Here is a 24,724-nt window from a genome sequence, read left to right on the forward strand (position 1 = left end):
GGGCCGGCCCGGTGGCGCACTGCTATAGTGCGCCGCTTGGGAAGCGCGGCGGCGCTCCCGCCCGAAGGTTCGGATCCCGCATACAGACCGGTTCCCGCTCACTGGCTGAGCGAGGCGCAGGGGCAACGCCGAGGGTTGCGATCCCGTTGCCGGTCCCGGTCCGGTGGCGACACTGAGGGTTGCGATCCGTTGCCGGACACGGAAAAAAGACAAAAGACAAAAAAAAAAAAAAAAAATATCATCAATAAAATATAAGCAAATAGAATATAGCAACACATCAGATAAATTATACACCACAATCAAGTGGGAATCATCCCAGTGAGGCAAGGATGGTTCAATATATACAAGTAAATAAATGTGATATACCACATCAAGAATATCAAGGACAAAACCCATATGATTATCTCAATATATGCAGAAAAAGCATTTGATAAAATTCACCATCCTTTCATGATAAAGATTCTCAACACACAGGTATAGAAGGAAAGTATCTCAATACAATAAAAGCCATATACAAAAAACAAACAAACGAACAAACAAAAAATCCTCCAATATCATCATGAATGGAGAAAAGCTGAAAGTTTCTCCCTTAAAAATGGGAACAAAGGGCCGGCCCGGTGGCGCACTGGATAGTGCGCCGCTTGGGAAGCGCGGCGGCGCTNAAAAAAAAAAAAAAAAAAAAAAAAAAAAAAAGGGAACAAAGATGCCTGCTCTCACCACTCCTACTTAACATAGTATTGGAAGTACTAGCCACAGCAATCAGGCAAGAGAAAGAAATAAAGGGCAATCATATCAGAAAAGGTGAAGTCAAGTTGTCCCTCTTTGCAGATGACATAATCCTATATACAGAAAAGATTAAAAAAAAAAAAAAAAAGAAAGAAAAAAGACTCTAAAAAGAACTAGACTCTACAAAAAAACTCAAGAGTTCATAAAAGATTTCAGTAAAGTTGCAGGATACAAAATCAATGAGCAAAAGTCAGTAGTGTTTTTATATTCCAACAAATACTCCAAAGCAATCCTGAACAAAAAAATCAAGCCAGAGACATTATACTACCTGACTTCAAATTATACTACACAACTGTAGTAACCAAAACAGCATTGAATACTGGTATAAAAACAGACAGACCAATGTAACAGAACAGAGAACCCAGAAATCAACCCATAAACTTACAGCCAACTGATCTTTGACAAAGGTACCAAGAACATACATTAGGGAAAAGACTACCTCTTCAATAAATGGTGCTGGGAAAACTGGACATCCATATGTAGAAGAATGAAACTAGACCCATACCTCTCACCATATACCAAAATCAACTCAAAATGGATTAAAGACTTAAGTATAAGAGCTGAAACTATAAAACTCCTAAAAGCAAACATGGGGGAAATACTTCAGGGAATAGGACTGGGCAAAGACTTCATTAACATGACCCCTAAAGCACAGACAACAAAAGGAATAATAAACAAATGGAATTATATCAAACTAAAAAGGTTCTGCATGCAAAAGAAACAAGAGAGCAAAAAGACAATCTTCAGAGTGGGAGAAAATATTTGCAAAAATCCAACAAGGATTAATATCCAGAATATACAAGGAACTTGAACTTAACAGGAAAAAAACCAAATAACCTGATTTAAAAATTGGCAATGGAGCTGAATAGGCATTTCTCAAAGGAAGATATACAAATGGTCAAAAGACACATGAAAAAATGCTCAACATCACTCAGCATCAGGGAAATGCAAATCAAAACAATACTGAGGTATCATCTCCCTCCAGTTAGACTGGCTATTATCAAAAAGACAGAGAATGACAAATGCTGGTAAGGATGCAGAGAAAGTAGAACTCTCCTGCACTGTTGGTGGGACTGTAATTGGTGCAGCCATTATGGAAAACAGCATGGAGTTTCCTTAAACAACTACAGATAGAAATGCCATCTGATCCAGCTGGGTATATACCCAGCGGAATGGAAATCATCATATCAAAGGGATACCTATACCCCCATATTTATTACAGCTCTATTTCCAATAGCCAAGAGTTGGAACCAACCTAAATGTCCATCATCAGATGACTGGATAAGGAAAATGTGGTATATGTACCCAATGGAATATTATTCTGCCATAAAAAAGAATGTAATACTGTCATTTGTAGCAATATGGATGAAATTAGAGAAAATCATGTTAAGTGAAATAAGCCAGGTACAGAAAGACAAATACCACGTGTCCTCACTCATAAGCAGGAGCTAAAAAAATAAACAAATAAATAAATTTAAAAAAAAGAAAGAAAGAAAAATATAGCAATCACAATAATACACTGAACTTTCAAAAGGATAGAGGTTACCAGAGGTGGGAAATGGGGGGGAGGGGTATAAAGGAGGAATTGGTAAGGGACCACGAAAAATGATTACATTATATAATGTTGAATATCCTAATGTTGCTCACATGAAATGATATTCAACTCTGTACCCCAGAGACAGGTACAATCAAGTATGTTACAATAAAATAAAATAAAATAAAATAAAATAAAATAAAATAAAATAAAATAAAATAAAATAAAATAAAATAAAATAAAATAAAATAAAATAAAATAAAATAAAATAAAATAAAATAAAATAAAATAAAATAAAATAAAATAAAATAAAATAAAATAAAATAAAATAAAATAAAATAAAATAAAATAAAATAAAATAAAATAAAATAAAATAAAATAAAATAAAATAAAATAAAATAAAATAAAATAAAATAAAATAAAATAAAATAAAATAAAATAAAATTAGCACCCCAAATTTTTTAAAATCATAAAGAATAGATTTTTCAGAATTGCTTTTTTTTTTCTTTTTGAAAGAGCAACTAAAAAAGCTCAATACTAGCAAAAGCCCAGTTTGAATGCTTCTTGACAATTATTTGAAAAAGTTGGTATGTCAAGGCAAATATATCCAAGAACAGGGTTATAACAATGTACTCAATATACCTTGCCAACCTTTGTATTTAAGACTGGGGCAACTAATAAACCATAAAAGAAAAAAGTGAAAAAGATTTAGAGAAAGTAGTGGTATGTGTGTACATAAACACATTTATTTATTTTTTAACTTAAAATGTATGAACTAGCCAATATGTTCTGGCAAGTAACTGCAAATGAAAAGAGCTCCATAAGTTCAGTTTTGAAATGAAAATTGACATAACACCTATTCTGTTACTTCAAAGATACATGATGGATTTAAAATTTATTTTTAGTTAAATTTATTTTAATTATCCCCAATTGTCTTTCGATAATTCCTCTCATACATAATTTACCACACAATGAGGTAAATCAAAAGTAAAAAGTAAAAATCTCTTTGCGATTACAACAGATCTGTGGATAAAGATGTGAAGTCGAACAAGTTCCTGTGTGACAGCAGATAGCATGTTTAACATGGACAATGTTGTTCTATCTACACCTTTAAGGCTGACTTGCTGTACTTCAAAAAACTGGAAAGAATAGTAGAAATTCATCAATACAAATACACATTTCTTTTAACTGAGGCTACTCCTCTTGATCACAGGAACAAATAGTGTCTAGAGCACTGGTTAGCTGTGCCTTCCTTCCTTAATCTGACTTCTTGATTTGTATCTCAGAAATACAAACTCATTCTCCAAACAGGAAGAATTGTTACCTTTAGAAGCAGGAAACTTTTTTTTTCCTTTTCTGATTGGATGAATAAGATGATATACACAGTAAACATCTGAATTTTTCTTTTCATTACTAGAGAAGTAAACTTTTAAAAGGCCGAGTGTTTTGTACCTGTGCCCCTGATTCTTTCCTTAGCTTTTCCTCACTGGCCAAGGCTGACTCCTCTCCCGCTCACCACCTGCCCCGTCTGCTGTGCACACCGTGCATGCTCAGCACCAGGGAGCACAGCTGCTCACGGAGGCTGTGATGTGAAGAGTGCATGGCCCAGTCTGCCTCACAGGGGCTGTTGGCGCCTGGTCTCTGGGTTCCCTCCTGGAAGGTCTTGTTCTGTTATTCCTGGCCTGCAATATCAGCTTCTTCCTCTCCACCGTCTCTGCCCATTAAGCATACAGACCTGCCTGTACTCCATTCATTAACATATTTTAATGCCCCGAATGAAACAAATCAAACAAAAAAATCCCCCAGCCTTTTCTTGATCACATCTTCCTCTAAGCAATAGCCTATTCTCTCCCATCCCTCCAAGGGACAAAGACTTGTCTCCCCCTCCTCATTCTTAAGAACTGACAGTGACTCACTGAAGGCTTTTGCTCTGCACTGTTTGCCCAGCAGCCTCCTTGCCAGTCTCCCAGCATCTCTTACTGTTCTCTTTAATCTTTCCTTCTGTGCTGTTGTCACAGGACCTTTTATAAAATACAAGTCTGTTTATATCACTGTCCTGCTTATATTCCTGCAATCACTCCCCATCATTTTCAAGAGAAAATCCAAACTCCTTAATATGCAATATAGTTTTTAATGATCAGACCTACTTAGCTTAGTTTCTTAAACCCATCTTTACCCTTCCTGCTATGGGTCAAATGTGTCCCCCAAAACTTCATGTATTGGAAACTTAATCCCCACTGTAACAGTGGTAAGACAGTGGGAAATCCAATTATGGTATTTGAAAGTTGGGGCCTTTAAGAGGTGATTAGATTGTGAGGACTGTGGCCTTGTGAATGGACCGATACATTCATGGAGTAATGGGTGTAGTTCTGATGGCTTAAAAAGGAGAGCTCAGCCCATTCTTGCCATGTGATACCTTGTACTGCTGTAGAAGAAGGCCCTCACCAGATGTGTTCTGTGGACTGTGGACTTCCCAGCCTCCAAAACTGTAAGAAATAAGACTTCATTTCTTCCTAAATTATCCAGTTTCAGGAATTCTGTTATAGGCAACAGAAACAAACTAATACACTCCCGTATGCCCTACATGCTAAACTCCTGATGTCCTGGTTTCATCACTGCAATTGCGGTTCTCCTCTGAACTGTCCTTGCTGCCCTGCATGTCCTTGCATGTGTTTTTTTTTTTTTTTCTTTCCAGGAACACTCTTATCTCTATTTCTGTGCTCAATAAACTTCTCCTTATCCTACTAGCCTTAGTTCAAAAGTCTCCCTCTTTCAGAAACCTTCTGTGATCCTCATCTCCCCACATGGTTCTGCCCTTCCTCTGCCCCTGCAGAGCACCCTGTGAGTTGTAGTTCACATTTCTCAAGAGGAGCACCTGAACGTTATTTATGATTTTATTACAAGACCATTTCACAATGCCTGGTATATAACTGGCACTTAGTATATGCATCTTTAAAGATAATTATTAAATTTTTATTCACTTTTCTTTTGTCCCCCTGCCAAGTGTAGGACTTATGTCTCTTCAGTAAATGCCACATAAATAGATCTCAAGCAAGATTAATATTTGTTGAAGAAGCCAACACTATAACTACCTCCAAACTCTCCCTCCTCCAGGCTATACTGCATGCTGATGGAAGACTATGAGTATTTTTCCTAAGGTACTAACCCTCTACGGTTCTTACCACCCGCCCCTGCTCAGCTCAAACCTTCACTGGCCTCCTATTATCTTTAAGACGAAGCTGAGCTTCTCCTACCTCAGTTCTTCTGCATTTGCTATAACCTCTGCCTGGAATGCTTTCCTTGATTCTTCACAGACTCTCTCCTCCTCTTCCTTTTCTTCATGTCTCAATCCAGGCCTCCTCTGACTGCTCAAACGATAATGATTTTTGAATCTATTACATTAACCTGTTGCAGCTTCTTAATACCCCTCATTTATTAGAGCTGAAATCCTCTTCCTCACAGGCTTTTTTCTATTGTGTCTCTCCATTGCCTTGCAATGTATTTACGAACCTTATAAAAGATTCACAAATACAGGGGCCTGACTGGTGTTGTTCACTGCTGCATCTCTTGTCTTAAAGTAGTTCCTGGAGCCAGAAGTTAACTGCCCAAACATTTGTTCAATGAATGAAATGCTGAATGCAAAAATACTTCAGCCTGGCATTCAAGATGACCTGGCCTCATGCTACCTTTGCAGATATATATCCAACTAATTCCAGTTTGCTAAAATACCAATTATTTTATAAAATACCAAATATTCCAAAAGACCCATTATGCATCCTAACTGGGGCTATCTACAATACCCCTGTATTCTTTCTCTTCCTATTTAAATTATCCTCATTTTTTTTAAAGATCTGGCTCAAATTCCATCTTTTCTGTAAGGCAATCCAAAGGGGCTAGCTCCTTAACAATATTATCCATTTAATGTTTTAAACATCTTTCAATTCCCTAGATCTCTCTAACACTTGTAATAGAATACTTTTTATTTTAGGAATATATTATGTTATAATAAAAGACAAAAAATTATTAAAAGAAAAAATTCTATATGCTAGTTGTAAATAAGATTCAGGCCCTCCTTTACCTACTTTTAGAAAATTGTTTGTCTTTTTCTTCAAGTATACCAGAGAAGTTCGCTTTCAGGTATAATGTGCAACATAATGGTTAGAAAGCAACATTCAAAGATAGTTTGTGAGAGCTGGTTCTGGTGACAACTCTGATCGTCACTTTAAATTGCAGATAACATTTTCCACTGAACATGCTTACCATGAAAAGGCATCTGAAAAGTAACTCTTTAACTGTGAGCTCAGCATAGTTCTCTTGATTAAATAACTTGTCTCAATCCAGAAAACAAAATAATCAGGAATGCTTCTGTGATAAGAACTATTAATCAGAAAATTATCAAAATGTACAGCAAATTTTAAGTACTTTTACTCATCTAGATCCTGCTGATCCCGGTGGTAGATACATACAGACACACCTACATATGTGGGCCTATATATCAGAGCGAATAATGCAATATGTATCATGTAAAAAAACCATGCCAACCTAGATATCAACTTGGCACCACGAGTGTCCTCTGCTGAATTCATGTCTTCCAAGCAGGGCTTTCTACGACTTAGCCGCAGGCTGACCTGAGGAATGTCATCAGATAGCTCTGGTTGTGGCACTCTGTGGACCTGAATGGATCCCTCACTCCTGGACTTTGGTATCTAGAAAATAAAATAAAGTAAAGAAAAGGAGGAGAGAGAAAAAAATAAACTTAAAAAGTTGTTCAAATTGAGTTATTAGAGAAAGATAATTTATTCCAATTTATTAATAATCTAATGTATGAGGATACTTCAAAAAGTCTATAGAGAGATTCATATTATCTTTTAATTCTATTTTTCCATGAACTTTTTCAAGTACCCTTGTATTGATAACACCCCAAAAGAAAGAAAGAATGACCATAATAAAACGTTGAACTTTCAGAAGGAGAGAACAAACCTATAGTGACTAGAGGTGGGAAAGGGGGAGGGGAAGGAGTTTAGGGAGTAACTGGGTAAAGGACACAAAGAATAACTACAATTTGTAATGATGAACATGGTAAATAATAATATTGATTTGATCATAACATACTGTACACAAATACTGAGTCCATTCTGTACCCTGCAAATATGTATAATCGTTTCAATTCAAAAAATAAATTAAAAAAAACACCCCAGAAAAATATCAAGCTAGGCATGAAATTTAAAATACATGTAAAAATTATTATATAGCAAAGGGCACAGGGAAGAGGAGACACCAGTATTTCCAAGGGGAATTTCAAACCATATATGGCCCGTACCCCTTTCTGAGATTCTGACACAACTCTTCCCCAGGCCCACCTCTCCTTAGAGGAATCATTCTATGTAATGAGAGATGATGGGAGCATATAAGACTAGCAACCTGTAGTGAAGGAAAGAAGAAATGGTTGGAAAAAGTCAGGAAAAAAAAAATGCTGGAAACCACTGAAATAAAGGATGTCAATGTCAGAAAGGTGTCCAGAAATATTTTCTATTAACCAGCAAAATACACATGATTTTACTGATAGTTTCTATTGCAATCCTCTCTTGTAGGACAAAGTATGGTCTAATAAATCTTTGGTTAAGATAAATAATAAAAATTATTTATATTTGGTTAAGATAAATAATAAATTGGAAAAACACAACCTTTTTAGTTTTCTTACATCTCTGGAAGCACGGGCAACACAAGACCCAAATGAATACTGGGTGTATTGACTTCTCAGACCACATCTGAGGTTATGCACCCTCCAGTCCCAGAAACACCCTCACACTCTCTTATTTTAGATCAGAAAGAATGTAAATACAACCAGTATTCTTTTCCTAAAAAGTGTAAAAAACATAACATCAGAATTGCAGGAAAAATTCAAACCTTTGGATCAAGTGTATTTGTTACACTGGAAGCTTTTTCTTTTCTCTTTCTCATCTTCATCTCAGGCTTGTCCTCACACCGGGAATGTCATCTGTTCATTGCCACTTACCAACTACCTCAGACCAAACCAAATCCTAACTTCCTCTGAGGCTGGGATATTTCCATTGCCCATGGAATTTCTCCAACTAACCTCAGGTTTTAATGATCTTTCTCAACCTGAATCCCTATACACACACCATCACACAGCCTACTGTTAATTACATGCTGCTGGATACCTTCATTTTACTTGTCTCATGTTTCTAGGTCATATGGCCTCAACCATATGGTTGAAGATAAGAGACTGGAACCTTCCCCTCTTCCTATTTTTTTCCCTTCTTCCTTCTGACCCTTCTTGTTGTTGTTGCTGTTTTATTATTATTTTTAAACATTTTTACCATAAAGTCTAGCAAAGTTTTGGATCCATTCATAAATACTTATTGTCAGACAACACATCATTCACCTACAAGATACTCCCAAGACACTAACTTCCAAGAGTCTGGTATAATAGACAATTTAAAAAGGTAATATGGGGACAGTTATGAACATAAATATTTAATAAATTCGTGCCTCTTTGAGGAGTACATAAAAATAATGTATGAACATAATTTAGCAGAGTTACATTTAGCATAGAACAAAGTGAACATTCAATGAAAGCTAGCTTTTACTATTTGGTTGTCTCATAAAATTTGCACGCATCTGGCGATTGCCAATTAATTTTTCACCGCATTTCTCTGTAGAGTATTCACAAGCTCATGAAAATCAAGGACAGAAAAAAAATTAAAGTTATGAACTTACAAAAACATTTCTATAGTCCATAGAAATATTTGTCAAAATTACTAATATTCAGATAAACAACAAGAGAACCTGAAATATGCTATTGTATACTTCATAAAAGGGTTCCTTTGGCATATGATTATTTTTCATAAGAGTAGACATGAAAAATCAATAAGAGCACTGAAAAAGCATTAAGTTTTCTAACTATCTAAAAATCTCATTTTTAGACTTAGTTCTCTCTCGTTATTAAAGCAAACACAAGAGTAGTGTGTGCAACATTTCACACTACTCTTGTGTTAAAATAAGGAGACAGAATTCTAGGTGATTTTGAGGTTCTAAATTCCATTAAGCAATTTATATAAGGGTAAAACGTTCTATGGTAAAAAGGTAATACAGTAGGCAGCTTATTCCATTCAGTCAGTTTACATTAAAATAGCTTTTATAATGCAAATCACTTAGAACTCAGATACCAGCAACCACATCAGCTACATTTTGTCTAAGTGTATTTTTATGATGATCTAATTTCAATAGAAATAAACAGACATGATTGTTGTTAACCATAAACTTTAAAATATAAACTCATTATTTATATATCAAAGTAGTACAAAGAACTAAGCTTGTGCATAGAATGTGAAAATACTATATGTAGTTTATGAGAGAACAGAATTATTAGGGAAAATAGCAACTCAGTAACTCTCAGACTACTAAAACTATGAAATATATACACATATTTCAAAAGGAATGAAAGTTTTTAATCACAACTAATGACATCTTCTTGAAGATATACCTTGAAGACTACACGTTTTTACTACAGAAAGGATGACTATAGGAAAAATGAAAATAATGTGATAAAACTTTATTAATTTTAGTTCATGTGTATTAACTTTGAAGAAAAAGAAAATACCACTTTCTTCACTTCAGCTGGAGTTGAACTTCTTAGGAACACATGATTTTAGCTAAAATAAATTTATACCCCTTTTTCTATTATAATGTAGGTAGAGGGGATAGTTTTATTTTTATGCTTTGGGTGTCCCTCTCAGATTCTATATAGTTAGTGTTGGGTACAGTCTAACTAGGAGGTGGTGTTCAAGGTCCCTTTTCATCATTGAACTCCCTGAGGAGGAGCATGATACTAGTCAGCCAAGGCCAAAGACACAAGCAGTCATGTTACCACACTGTGGCCTTTAGAGCAATGGTTCTCATTGGAGCTCATTTCGTCTGGAGACATTTTTGGTTGTCACCATGGGGATGAGGGTGTGTAATACTGGAATCTAGTGAGCAGAGGCCAGGGACATGACTAAACATTCTGCAATGCACAGGACAGCCTGCCACAGAAAAGAGAAAGTGTTATCTGGTCCAAAATCTCAGTTGTGCTAAAGTTGAGAAGCCCCGTTTCAGAGGGAACAGAAGGAAGGACAATGTATTGAGGTTACATTTCTCTTTACATACATCTCTTCTGGTTCCATCCTCACTTTTTGCCATTGGCACATTAAGACATAATGGGCCAAGACCATCTGTGAATTTAACAGAAGTGGGCCAAGGAGGCCATTTAGGCCTTGTCTAGGTAAAAGTCACTAATGGCTCCAGGAGGCTTAGTCAAGCACTTCTGGGCAGAGATTCCAAATGGAGCCAAAAGCCTTACTGGGAAGACCCACCTGCAGCCTCCCTCTTAACACGTGGCTGCAGCAGGAAAATGGCTAAGGGTTTGGGATATTGATGGGGAGGCCGGCTTTCTCTTTCCACTGGAGATAAAACTGAAATCCTCTAGTTCACACCACATTTTGCTTCTTTATTTTGGTCATTTCTTCATTTATTTGGTCATTTAGTAACTTCAGTATTTGAAGGTGAAAACTATAAAACCCCCAACCATCTATGAAAAATACTTGCTCATAAGAATTCTGCCGTTTTCTGCCATTGGCTATTTGAGATAAGGATCTAGGTATATGCTGTGTGATTTATGTGTACAATTAAAATACAAACAATTCCAGGAATCTTAAAAAGAGTACATTCCATGCATGTATTTGCAGGTATGGAGCAGTTCTAATTGTAGCAGTTCGAGCTACTTTAGTATTTATGATGCCACAGGAATAGGAACAAAAGAACGTCCTTTCAGAAAATTGAATTAGAAAATATTTTCTTATATGCTGGAGCTGCAACTGTTATAAATAAACATTGATTGAGCACTTGCTCTGCCAGGCAAGTTCCAAGAGATTTATATTAACTAACCCATTAATTCTCACAATAAACCTAAGAGGCAAGAATTATTATTGCTACTATTTCAAAGAGCAGGAAACTTTGAAATGGTAGTGATAATAATTTTAAAAAGCACAGTTTGAATTATTTGTCCCAATGAATGAGTGGCAGAAGTACAGTTAGAACCTAGATAGGTCTCAGCACCTGTGTTTAACCACTACTCTCTATATTTGGTTACATGTTAAATGTTAGAATTGCAAGGAGAAATGGAATTTTTACATGAAAGTCATACTACCTCTCATAATGCACCCCATTTTCTTTTTTTTTTTTTTGGCATTAGTAGTTAAAATTTTCCTTTCTTTAAATTAATCTCTCTGGCACTTGCAGAATCATTCCAGGAATATAGCCTTAGGAAAAGATATGTTCATTATGTTTATATTTATAATAGGATAAAAATGTAAACATTCTAACTAACTCAATTACTAGAAGAGGTAAATTATGGCACATTCATATGATGAAGTATATTATTCAGCTATTAAAATAGCTACAAAATATTTAATGAAACCGTGAAATACTTTTGTTATATAGTATAGTATGAGCTCAGTTAGCAAATAAAAATGCATAAGGAGTTAGATATGAGTATACATGGAAATCAAAAGTTCATGGAAAAATAGAATTATAAGATTATATTCATATTTCCATAAACTTTTTGAAGTACCCTCATATACCTCTAATAAAATGAATATCATCACCATATTTAAAACACACATGAATTAATTTCAAAGGTTAAAAAAAAATTCTCTCACAGTCAACGCTATAAATATTTTAAGATGGTCTCATCTCTAAAAATTGAACAAAGTGTACCAGCCAACAGCCAAAAAATAACTGAATAAATAAAAAGAGATTTAAAAAATAAGTAAATAAATAAAAATTGAACAAGGGACCCAGCACCAGAAACACATTTCTGTGATACCAGGCACTGATTTACCCTGATAAATTGAAAATAAGAGAGACATAAAAATTCATGCTTCAAACTTAACTTTTATACACTGCCCTCATATAAATCTGTCATTGTGATGGTAAAACAGTAAGCCATAGGTACAGGCCCTCTGTTCCACTGGAGAGTGTAGAGTAGGAATGATCTACCCTTCAGGACTGAAACAAGGGAATTCAGGACGAATGAGCAGGAGGAATTCAGTTTATTGGACAGAGAAACCAGTCCCTCTGAAATTCATAGCTTCTTTTTCTTTGTAGGGGTGAAGTGAAGGAGGTTTCTCCACCTATGATAAGTTTCTTCCCAGAAAAGTAATGTTCATGTAATCAGCTAAAGGAAAATTTATAATAATAATTTAGTAAGTTATTATGAGATAGTATTAATAACATATATTTTTTCAAGTTTAAGCATAATAAGACCAATGTTTTGGTGTTAGGTGTCACTCTAAGTACTGTTCAGTGGCTGTGCTAGCATTTTAAAATTACAAAAAGTCTGACTGTGTTCTTTTCATGGACTCTATCTTCATCATCAGGTACTCTGAGAGGTTATTAGAACAGAAAGTTATATTCAAGGCTGAAATGATGAAGGAAGATTAAGATGGAAGGAAGAAAGGGGCAAAGTTAACTTTTAACATGTAGACTTTATAAATAAGGTTCACTAGACCTTGTCATTATCCTCGACTTTTTCTCTTCTCCACCTGTCACTTGTATGGAAGAGGGCAAAGCTTCTTGCCTCTCCTTCATGCTCATTAAACTCATAAACTTCATAAGAAGAAATGTGAAATAACAAAGCACCATAAAAGAGATACTTACCCCTGAACTAAAAAAAAAAAAAAAAAAAAAAAGACATTTCTAGCTTTAAAAACTAAAAAAAGATTTCCGGTCAAGATGGTGGAGTAGACAGTCCCCAGTGTCACTCTCTCCCTAAAACCCAGAACAGCCAAGCTGGGGCCGCTAGAGCTCAGGGGAAGTGGAGGAGAGACCTACAGAGTGCATGAAGGCAGGAGAAGCCACGATGAGATAAAGAAAGGATCACTTCCACCATTTCGAGTCCTGGCTGCTTCAAGGTTGGCCCTGGTGAGTGCACGGAGCAGGAGCTGGCAAAAGCCACAGCTGTGCCTTTCGTACGAAGTTGCTTGGAGGTGGCAAGGAGAAGAGGACCTTGGTTCAGTTCAGAAAGACCACTAACAGGGTTCCCATGGACCCACATAGGAGTGAAGAACCACAACAACTGAAAAAAAGGAGCCACTCAAAGCCAGTGGGTCATCACAAGGGTTGCATGCATGGTCCATCCTATGGGAATTGTGCAGGAGTGCAGGCTGAGGGGGAGACAGGCCACTGGGGGAACATTGGGGTACAGCAAGGACAGCTGATCTGCCCTCCAATCAGCACAGGCCCACTCCCTGGAGACTGGTCAGGAATATAGAACTGCAGGGGGTGCAGTTTGCTGAAAAGACTCAGGTCCAGACCAGAGTTTCTACACAACCCAGGTGTACCAGATCTCACGAGACCCAGAAGTACCTACAAAGTCAACCATTAAAACCTGAGCTGCATAAAAAGCCTTCCCCAGGGATTCAGGAGCAAAACAGCAATTTAGCTCAACCACAGGGCTCAAGTGCTGGTCCCCACAGGAAGCTCCCCCATTTTAGAAGTAAGCAAAGGACAACAAATTAGTTCCAGTGCAGAGTTTAAGTGGTGGCAACAGCAAATAATACAACACAGAACTGAAAGAAAAAAGAAAGTACCCACAGACCAGAGACACAGTTTGATATTAACTAGTAAAGGTCTCACATCACCAAAGAAGACTTATAACACCTAGAAGGACTGGAAGCCCTTGGGCTCCCAAGCCAGGGAGGGGGGATGGACAGGGGCCTCAGCTATACCCCCCAGCACCCACAACCAGCCCAACGATGATCACCAAGCTGCTGCAGGTAACACCTTGGGCTCCCGAGCTGGGGCAGTGGGGGGCCAAGGGCTTCAGCCACATCCCCCTGACATCTGCATCCAGCCCTGCAATGACCAAGCCATTGCTGGAAGCCCCCTGGTCTCCCCTGCAGGAATGAGGGGGGAGCTACAGGCCTCAACCACGCCCCCCTCCCTTCACCTTCTCCCATCTTATTTCCTTCCCCCTTCCCTTCTCCCCCTCCCACCCAACTGCTCCTCAACAACATCTTAGAATGTAAACACAGATGGAGCCTGGAACCACCCCCTCCTCCTGTGACCAGGCACGCCACTGCTGCCACAGAGCCTGCCCAGGGTCCTGAGGTATGGAGCCGAGGACTGACTCCTCCTCCCGCAAACAGGCAAAGAGCATGGCAAAAATACCACTTCCATGTGGGTGGCCCACCACAGCCACCACAATAGCCACAGCTGCTGCAAAAGCGGCTAGACGCCACAACCACTGTGCAGATGGCCCACAAGAGCGCATTGACACAAGGAGAATCAACTGTGGAGACCAAAGAAAAGAAGAGGATGTCTCTCTCCACAAAGCCCATTCCAGAGTGACAGAAGCAGCATCTATGCTATGAGAATAGTGGGGAATCTGAACACACCTCTCTTAGCACTGGACAGATCATCTATCTAGGCAACAAATCAACAGAGTAAGTGTTACTCTTTCAGAAGGAGAGAAGAAATCTGGGGTTATCAGAGGGGGAAGAGGAGGGAGAGGGGGATGGGGAGAGATGGGATAAAGGCCATAAAGAATATATATGGTTTGTAATAATGTATATGCTAATAATATTGAGTTGATCAACATACGTCAATGTTGAAACCCAAAAATATGTATAATCAATTACGGTTCAATAAAAATATCGCAAAAAACCCCTAAAAAAAAATCCCCCAAAACAAAAAAAATAAAACCAAAAACACCACTAAATGAGAAAAAATTCTTTGTTTTTGCTCAAAAATGTCTCATTTAGCTTTTCAAAAATTAGATTTGTTTACTGAACTGCCGCACCTTTCCTCACAGATAATTTGATGACTCCATTATGTGCCAGCTACAGTGGTAACTAATTAATGCTCCCAGTTATTTTCTGAGAGAGTTATTAACATGCTTGAGGTAATTTTTTTTTGGGGGGGGGTAGTTTCTTGGACATGTCTTTTTTTTTTGGTAGTAAAAATGGGTCAATGTTAAAGTTAAAACTAATTAAAATCTCATTTTGATCTAAGTTTTCAGCATACAATCAATTTAACTTAGTTCTTAAAAACAATTCCTCATATTGGAGAAGGCTGAACTTTTACAATTTAAAAAATGTTCACCTTGAAATATAAGAGATCAGATCAATCACAGGTTCACAGTGTGGCCTAAACAAGTAACAAATCCCTTAGCAGTTTGTTTTCCTCACCTCCTCTCTCCCCTGCAAAATGGAAGTGCTATTACAGCAGAAATGTTTGTTTTGTTAACTGCTGTAGTCCTGCTTCCTAGAACAGCACTTAGCAAACAGTAGGTGACCATTAAATATTTGTACAATGAATGAATGAATCACCAAGAAACTAAATGCTATCATCTACATTCCTCTTAGAAACACTGAAATGTTAATAATCAGTTGATACCATAAAGCACATTAATTCTATAATGTAAACACTGTTCTTATTTTAGAAGCTTCATTTGTATTCAGTTTCAAAATCTGTCAGTTTAAAAAACAGCTATGGTACAGAAATGGGAAGAATCTGAAATTACAGAGTGTGGGAATTATTACTGCAAGACCATGAGTCAGGAAACTACATCTACTCTGACTATATGCCCCCTTGGTAGAGTCATCTTTCCTGGGACTTGAGCTCAAGGAAGTCTCACCTTTTAGAAGTTGCTCACAGGCAAATTTGTACATGGCAGTGGCGGAGAGCAGCGGGGAGTCTTTTATTAATACTGACATGGTTCCGTCTGCTATTTTACAAAGTTATTTGTTCAATTTCCTGACTTTAGGTCTTTTATCAGGAAAAAATTCGTCAAAAAGTGTGTAAACTGAGTGGTTTAGGAATTCAATATAAGACTGTAACAAATTTTCATTCTATTAGTAGTATAAAATTTTGCTTTAAAAAATTTCGTCATTTATCTCTAAATTTGTCATCTAATTTCAAATGAAATCCTTTGGCTTCAACTTCTTGCTAATTTAGGTGGGATTATACTAGTTGATGGGGCCTTAAAACAAGGTGTTCTCTGGAAGCTTGTCCAAAGGGATGCTCCTGAACCTAGATGGAATCTCATTTGTTAGTCAGTAATTCTCATCCCAGGGTGCACATTAGCATATCCTCTGGAGATTTAAAAAAGTATACTTGCCTAAACTCATTCATAACCCTCCTTCCCAGTCTCAGGTAATATATCTGAGACAGAGACAACACAGGTGAATTTTTTAAAAATCTCTTAGGATAATGTGTGTTGCTGATGCAAAGCTTTAAAATTTGTCAAGAAGTAAATATCTTCTCTTTGAGGTGCTTGAAAATAAGTGTTAAGATTAAAAGCAAAGTTAACATTAAATAACTGAATTGCTTGATCACAGCTGGTCATACAAGTTTCATATTTATGCAAGAAAATTTAAGTGGAAAATTAAGAAATTAGATGATTATTTAAGAACCATTTAATTTTAGAGTTGAAGAGGGGTCTACTCCTATCCTCATCTAAGAAATAAAGCCCAGAAGTCCAGGGAACTGAAATGACTTGTTCAAGGTTGTGCAATGAGATAGTGGGAAAACTGGTTATTAAAACCCCTTTCTCTTGACCAAAGTGAAGTAGAAAACTGAAGTAATGAACTGTAAAATCCAGGGCAAACTGAGTGATTACTGGTAGTCCAGGGAGGTTTTCTTTAGCTCATAGGAAAGCAGATGGATGGCTGGTACAATGGCAACATCTGGAGCCATGAGGACCACATGTGGTTGTGTGGAGTTATAAGGTGAAGAATCCTGGATCTCTAGCAACGTCATGGAGCCTCACTACCAGCTATGGCCTGATGTACAGGTTTTGTTTATTTGAGGTAAATAAATTTCTATCTTGTTTAAATAAGCCAAGGTTTTTGGGGGTTTTATACCATAAACAGAAAAACCTAATCCTAACTTATGCAAGATTTTGCTCAAATATTTTGTCAGTGAGGCTTTCTCTGACACTATATAAGCAGCAGCAAAATCCTGCCTTGTATACCACTCCCCATTTACTTGACCTCGCTATATTTATCTCCACTGCACTTAATGCCATCTGATACACTATGTATTAGTCCATTTTGTGTTGCTTATAACAGAATACACGTAACTAGGTGATTTATAAAGAAAATGAAATTTATGGCTTACAGTTTCTGAGGCTGCGAAGTCCAAAGTCCATCTGGTGGTGGTGACAGTGACCCAGGAGTCTCACACTGCAAGATGGTAGAAGCACAGAGAGCAGAGAGAGAGAGACTCTCCTCTTTTAAAGCCCTCAGAACCATGCCCCTGACCACCATTTTTAATCCATTCACTAGGCATGGTCCTACAATCCAATCACCTCTTCAAGGCTCCACCTTTTGATTACTGTAAAAGGATTTCCCACCCTCTTAACAGTCACAGTGGTGGCCCAGTTTCTAATACATAAACTTGGGGGACACAATTCAAGCTTCAATGAGTTTTGGGGGGACATAATTCAACCCACTTCACACTGTATATTTACTTATGTTTATTTATTTGTTGTCTTTTTCCATCAACCAGATATAAGTTCCATGAGGGCTAGAACTTTGGCTTACTGTTTCAAATATGGCAGGATGGAGGGAGGGCCAAGGAAGGGAATGCCCCCTCCTTAAAGGAAATGACAACTGCTTACTTTCATTGGTTAAAATTGAGTCACATGGTGTCTTAATCCATTTTCTGCTGCTATAACAGAATACCACCAACTGCATAATTTATAAACAATAGACATTTATTTGGATCATGGTTCTGGAGGCTGGAAAGTCAAAGATCATGGTGCTGGCATCTGGCAAGGGCCTTTGTGCTGCATTGCAAAATAGCAGAAGGGCAAGCAAGCATGCAAGAAAGAGAGAAACGGTAGGGGCCAAACTTTTATTTTTATCAGGAACCCACTCCCATGAGAACACTATTAATCCATTCATGAGGGTGAAGCCCTCATGACCTAATCACCTCTTAAAGTTCCTGCCACTCAACACTGTTATGTTGGCAATTAAATTTCAACATGAGTTTTGGAGGAGACATTGAAACCACAGCACATGGTGACATCTAGCTGCCAGGGAAGTCAGGGAAAGTGGCCGTTTAGTCATGTAGCAATGTATCTAGCTAAAAATCTGGTTTCTTATTACCAAGGAAGAAAGGAAGACTAGATTTTGGGAGGCCACTAGCAGTGCTGACCACAAACTTAAAAAGAAATAACAGAGTATCCCAGATGGATGTCTGGGGAGAAGCATTCCAGACAGAGAAAAAAGCAGTACAAATGCCCTGACGAGGAAGCACAGTGAGTGAGTTTGAGGAACAGCAAGGAGATTACTGTGGCTGATGATAGATGACTGAGAACAGTGGCAGGAGATGAGTCTGTGAAGCAGGACGAGGCCCAGATCACACAGACCTGCAGGCATTTTAAAGACCCTGGCTTTTCCCTGAAGGAAACAAAAAGAAAAAGAAAACTTTTGGAGAATGACTCATTCAAAAAGTACCCTGCTATGATCTGAATGTGGTTTGTTCCCATCAAAACTCATGTTGAAATTTGATCCCCAGCATGGTGGTACTGGGAGGTGGAGCCTAGCGGGAGGTGTTTGGGTCATGGGGACACACCTCTGATGAATAGATTAGTGCCCTCACATGGGGGTGAGTGAATTCCTGCTCTTGAGGGAATGGATTAGTTACCAAGAGAGCAGATTGTTAAAAAGAGTTTGGCTTCCTCAGTTTCTCTCTCTTGTTCCCTGTATTAGTCAGGGTTCTGCAGAGAGAAAAGAACAAATAGGATACATATATAGATAAATGAGAGGGAATTTACTAGGGGTATTGGCTCATGTGATTATGAAGGCTGGGAGTCCCACAATAGGCTGTCTTCAAATAGTGAAGCTATATGACGTGAAGCTATATGATAGTGCGGCTCAGTCCAAATATGAAAGCCACAGAACCAAGAAAAGCTGATGGTGTAATTCTTAGTGTGAGGCCAAAGGCCAGAGAACCCAGGGGTGCTGCTGGTGTAAATCCTGGAACCCAAAGGCTGGGGAGCCTGGAGTTCTGATGTACACAGACAGGAGAGAAGAGTGTATCCCATCTCCAACAGATAGAGAGATACTTTCACGTTTTCTTCTGGTTTTGTTCTTTCTGGGCCCCCAGCATATTCAATGGTGCCCATCCATATTGAGGGTGGATCTTTCCCACCTATTCCACTCGGGCTCACATGCTAATCTCCTCTGGAAACACCCTCATAGACACACCCAATAATAATGTTTTACCAGGTTTCTAGGTATTCCTTAATCAAGTTGACACCTAAAATTAACCATCACACTCCCTCTCTTGCCATGTAATCTCTTTGCACATGTGTACTCCCCTTCCATTTTCCACCATGCATGGAAGTAGCCTGAAGCCCTCACCAGATTCACGTGTCCAATCTTCGAATTTCCAGCCACTAGAATCATGAACCAAATAAACTTCTTTATAAATTACTCAGTTTCAGGTATTGTTATAGCAACAGGAAATGGACTAGGAGTGCTGCATTGAGAAAAGATTGTAGAAAGACCAGAGTGGATGAAAGGAGACCATTTAGGAAGTAACTGAGATGCTGGTGGCTTTGACCAGGGAGATGGTGAAAAGAGGTGAGATTCTGGATCTATTTTAAAGGTACAGTCAACAGAATTTGCTGATGGATTGGACAGAAGGTATGGGGTAGGTACGAGTCAAGGATGACTACACATTCGGCCTGAACATTCAAAGGATAGAACCTGCCATTATGGAGTTGGAAAAGACAGAAGAAGGCATAGATTTTGGTGAAGAAGTTGGGAGGTTAGCTTTGGACATGCTAAGCTTGAGATGCACATAAGATAGCTAAGTGGAAATGGCAGATAGGCGGTTGGATACAGGAGTCAGAGTTGAGAGGACTGAACTACATATATAAATTTGGGAGTCATCCATATGTAGACGGTATTTAAAAATCAAGTCATTGGAAGGGATCACTTAGGGAGTGAAACTAGATAGAGAAGAAGACTAAGAATGGATCCCCAGGGCACTCCAAGAAGTTAGAGAGAGAAGACCCAGTTAGGGAGACTGGTAAGTGGAAGTTAGGTAGAGGGAAAATCAAGAAAGTATCCTGAATGGCAAGGGGACAGTGTTTCAACAAGGAAGGAGTAATTATAGCTACCATATGACCCAGCAATTCTAAAACGTATGTCCACATAAAGACTTATACACGAATCCTCACAGCAGAATTATTTATAATAGCCAAAATGTAGAAACAACTCAAATGTCCATTAACTGATGTATGGATAAGCAAAATGTGGTATATCCATACAATGCAATATTTTCAGTCATAAAAAGGAATGAAGTATTATACTGATAAATAATATAGCACAGATGAATCTTCAAAATGTTACACTAAGTGAAAGGAGGCAGAAACAAAAGGACACATATTGTATGATTCCATTTATATGAAGTGTTCAGAACACATAAATTTATTTAGACAAAAAGTAGATTAGTGGCTGCCAGCGAATAGGGAATGGGAAGTAACCACAAATGGGTAAGGGGTTTCTCAGCGGAGTAATGAAAGGGTCTGGAGTTAGAGAGTGGTGATGGTCACACAACTTTGTGAATATACGAAAACCACTGAATTGTAACTTTAAAAGGGTAAATTTTATGGTACAATAAAGTTGTTATAAAAAAAGAAGGAAGGAGTTATCGAGTGTGCCAAATGCTGCTGACAGGTAAATCATTTGAAAACTGACTGCTGAATTGGGCAATGTGCTGTTTCATTTTGTAGTGGGAATTGATTAGAGTGGGTTCTAGAGAGAACAGAGAAGAGCAAGTGAAAACAGTAAGCTTATATAATTCTTTTGAGCAGTTTTGTTGTGAAGAATAGCACAGAAAGGGGGTGATTGCTGAAGGGGGTTTTGGAGTCAAGGGAGAGCATTTTCTTTTTAATAAGATGGGAAACATTGAAGGTGGGCCCAGGACGTTCTCTCTTGATGTTCTCCGTGAAACAGAAAGTAAGGTCATAGCCTGGGCATGAAGGGGTGAATGAAGGCATGCTGAAGGTTTAAAGGCCAAGGAGAAGGTATGAAAGAGTGAAGGAGGTGTTGCCAAGAGGGGAAGAGTGCCAGGCGTGGGGAAAGCAGGAGGACAGCTGGCAGCACGCGGGCTGTTTCGAGGCTGACAGCCACATATTTAGAGTGAGACCTGGCCTTAGCTGTGTGGGTTTCTCTAGGTGAATTCAGCTGCTAGGATAGGCGGGGAATGGGGACAGTATTGGTTTTAGAGGGGAGTGGGATTTTAAGGAAGCAGATATAAGCTTCTTTACTCTTGTGTTGTAATTGCTTATTTATATGCTGTTGTCTTTATTAAGTGAGTGATCCCCAAGTGTGTCTTTTTCATCTTTCTCTCTCCTGCCTATGAGTCTTTGACATACAAGAGGTGACTAGTGAGTGTTCAATATATTTTCCTTATAAAAACAAATTTATTAATTTCTTTGTTGGTTATTCTTCTCCTCCCTTGCTGCACCAAACATACAACTGACAAATCAGTTGGACCGATCTTCTTATGAATTATATAGTATAAAACTATAATCAGTTTTTCCTTACAGATTTTTTTATATTTAAATGGAACAAAATAATATGTTCAAAAAGTAACCATATTCTTGTTTTTGGACACTAATTAAATGAGTTCATCAAAGCACCAAACAAAATGAAAACATTTTTTGATAATGTCATTCATATGTTCTCAAAAATATTATCTTTTTCTTCTCAGCATAAATATAGGGCAGTGGAAAAAGCAGCCTAAGTTTCTTCAAAAAAATGGGAGTTTACCCAGAGAAAGGTAAGAATGTTCAGGATTCCATGCTACAAGATTTCTCATAAACTTCAGCAATAGTCGAGCTGCTTCCTCTGGAAAACTTTTAGAAATCATTCTTTCATCTATGATTGTGAACAGTAACTACCACAATTATCTCGTGATCTGTTTGCCTTTCTACGATAAATCCATAAATGAATGTACATTGTAGGGGGGCCGGGTGGGAGGAGCACCTCCCGCCTTCCATCACTAACAGTGAAAGGATACTGCATTTAATGCTCCTTCTGAAGGTGCTGCTTTGGGGAACAGACAGCACATTTGTATCTTCCTGTTTTTGTCAATGTGTACTGTGAGCATAACTGCCAAAAAATGATTAAAGGGATAAAACAAATGCTATTTATTTATAATCCAAGCTTTCTTTTAATGTAGAACTTACTATAAACGAGGAAAGCTGATGGAATGTTTTGCAGTCCTTTTGCCAAGCTCTGAAACTATGAACCCTCGTCCACAAAGCTGACTGGAAATTATAAGGCTAACGGTCAGTGGGGTCTCCTGCCACATGAGGCAGTCTCCTCCATTAGGGTGCTGCTCAGTGTAACAAAGCCTTGAGGCACTACCAGTTATGTGATTTGATAAAATGCACATTCTCAATGGATTAAAAGCCGTCTCTGTGTTGTAAATGAACACATATATTTACAACATATTCATGTATAGGGAAGAAACTGGCTTTGAACTCTTTCTCTCTGTTTCTAGATGCATGATATGGGGGCAAGTCCCTTAATTTCTCTGAGGATCAATGACCTCATCTGTACAATTTAAAAACTCTAACCTGTAAGTTATTATGAAAATTTTAATGAGATAATTCATGTATCATTAGTAACTAGAATAGATTGAGTAAATAATAAATGATAGAAGTGAAAACCATTAATTTAAACAATTAATAAAAATAAAGGACTGTAGAACTTTGTAGACATGTCATTATCACTAAACTACCATAGTGGTTGGATCTTAAATAGCATTCCCCAAATTTGACAAGAATTCAATTCAATAAGCAATTACCAAATGACTAAGACATGCTTAGTCTCGGGTTAGGACCTGGCATCATTAATGATGCTGGCTGTAGTCTTAAATCACAGGGAGCCAAACACATGGGCTCCTACCTCTAGTAATGAGCATAACTGCAGTAACAGTTAACTGGTGACTGCTTACTAAATAGTAGGCATAATATTTAAACACTGTATATATATATTCTCATTTTCAATTAAAAAAACCCTATGAAATAGGTACTATTATTTCCATTTTATAGATAGGAGAACAGATACAAAGAATTTAAGGAGCTTGCCCAAGGTCACCCAGATAGTACGAGATGAATCTAGGCTTTTAGTTGTGGCAATCTGATTCCAGAGACAGCAATCTTAACTACTATGCCACACTGTCTCTCACATTTTTAAAAACACTCAATAGCAACAGATATGTATTGAGCACTTTCCACGTGTGAGGCACTAAAGCTATGAGAGAGAATAAATCAGACCTAGTTTCTGCACGCTAGAGTGCAATCTAGTGGGGAAGACAAATATTAATCACATAATTGCATGAATATATTCCTATTAGTTATGATAAATGTTAGGAAAAAACTATAGGTTTTAAGTAAGGTATGCATAATATATACAATATTATTTGAGAATACCTACAAGGCACACAATTAATTCTGCTGTAGGCAGATAGAGCTGAGGAGGGAAGTCCTTCCAGACATCATCAGAAGGAGCAAAGGTAAAAAAAATAAGAAACCTGAAATGATTGGGAATGGAAGGGAATGAGGTGGTGTCAAGAGTTAAGGCTGGAGGGTTGGGTTGGAGACAGACGGATAATGGCAATGTATACTGTGCTAAAGGGTTTGACTTTTATTCACTATTCAATGGGGGAAAAAAGCATTTTATGGCAGGTATTCTGGCCATCGTGTGGAGGAAAGGCTAAGGTGATATTAATACATTTTTTGGAATGAAATTCCTCCAAAAACTATCTTTATTGATAAAATACAATGCCCCAGGTTACATACATATTTTTTTCATCTAACTTTGATGCTCATTAAATAGAGCTTGTGGAATGGGCAATTACTGGTTGCCTTACAGTGCTCATATCCTTTCGTCTTCTGTCCAGTACCCCCAGTTCCCACTGGGGTTCCTCTCATGGCTCTAGGGCTGAATCAAGTGACCTAGACCAAAGCAATTAGTGTACTCATTTCTCCTAGCCACAGTAATTTGTTCAGGAAGGTGAATCTCAGGAATTCCTTTGGAATGCTAGGACAAAATGTTCTCTCTTGTTCTAGTGAACATGGTAGTGCTGGGAGAGAATTCTCCACAGATAGATATCTTACGTTTCTGATTGACTTTGTTCTGAACTATCTTTTCAAGGATGCTTGTACAGTGAACAGCCTCAGAAGATAAGATAGTCTTTCCATCTAGAGCAAAGACTGGTTCACCAACAGCCTTGGAAGACAGAGACAGTATCTCTCTTTGGAGCAAAGGCAGTTCATGCTTACTGCCCATTATAAATATTTCAGGTTCC

General features: G+C 37.9%; 1 protein-coding gene across 1 annotated transcript in view; it reads right to left on the reverse strand.

Moving 5' to 3' along the window:
- Positions 1 to 24,724, reverse strand: part of LOC103600974 (protein FAM13A-like) — a gene marked incomplete at its 5' end in the record, with an annotated part of 191,672 nt that overhangs the window by 109,832 nt on the left and 57,116 nt on the right. Inside the window, one exon of the mRNA XM_008585339.1 lies at positions 6,863 to 7,026. Within this exon, the coding sequence (XP_008583561.1) occupies positions 6,863 to 7,026 (164 nt within the window). The remainder of the gene's footprint in view (positions 1 to 6,862; positions 7,027 to 24,724) is intronic.

This window comes from Galeopterus variegatus, unplaced genomic scaffold, assembly GCF_000696425.1.
Source record: "Galeopterus variegatus unplaced genomic scaffold, G_variegatus-3.0.2 Scaffold3526, whole genome shotgun sequence".
NCBI classification, from domain to species: domain Eukaryota; kingdom Metazoa; phylum Chordata; class Mammalia; order Dermoptera; family Cynocephalidae; genus Galeopterus; species Galeopterus variegatus.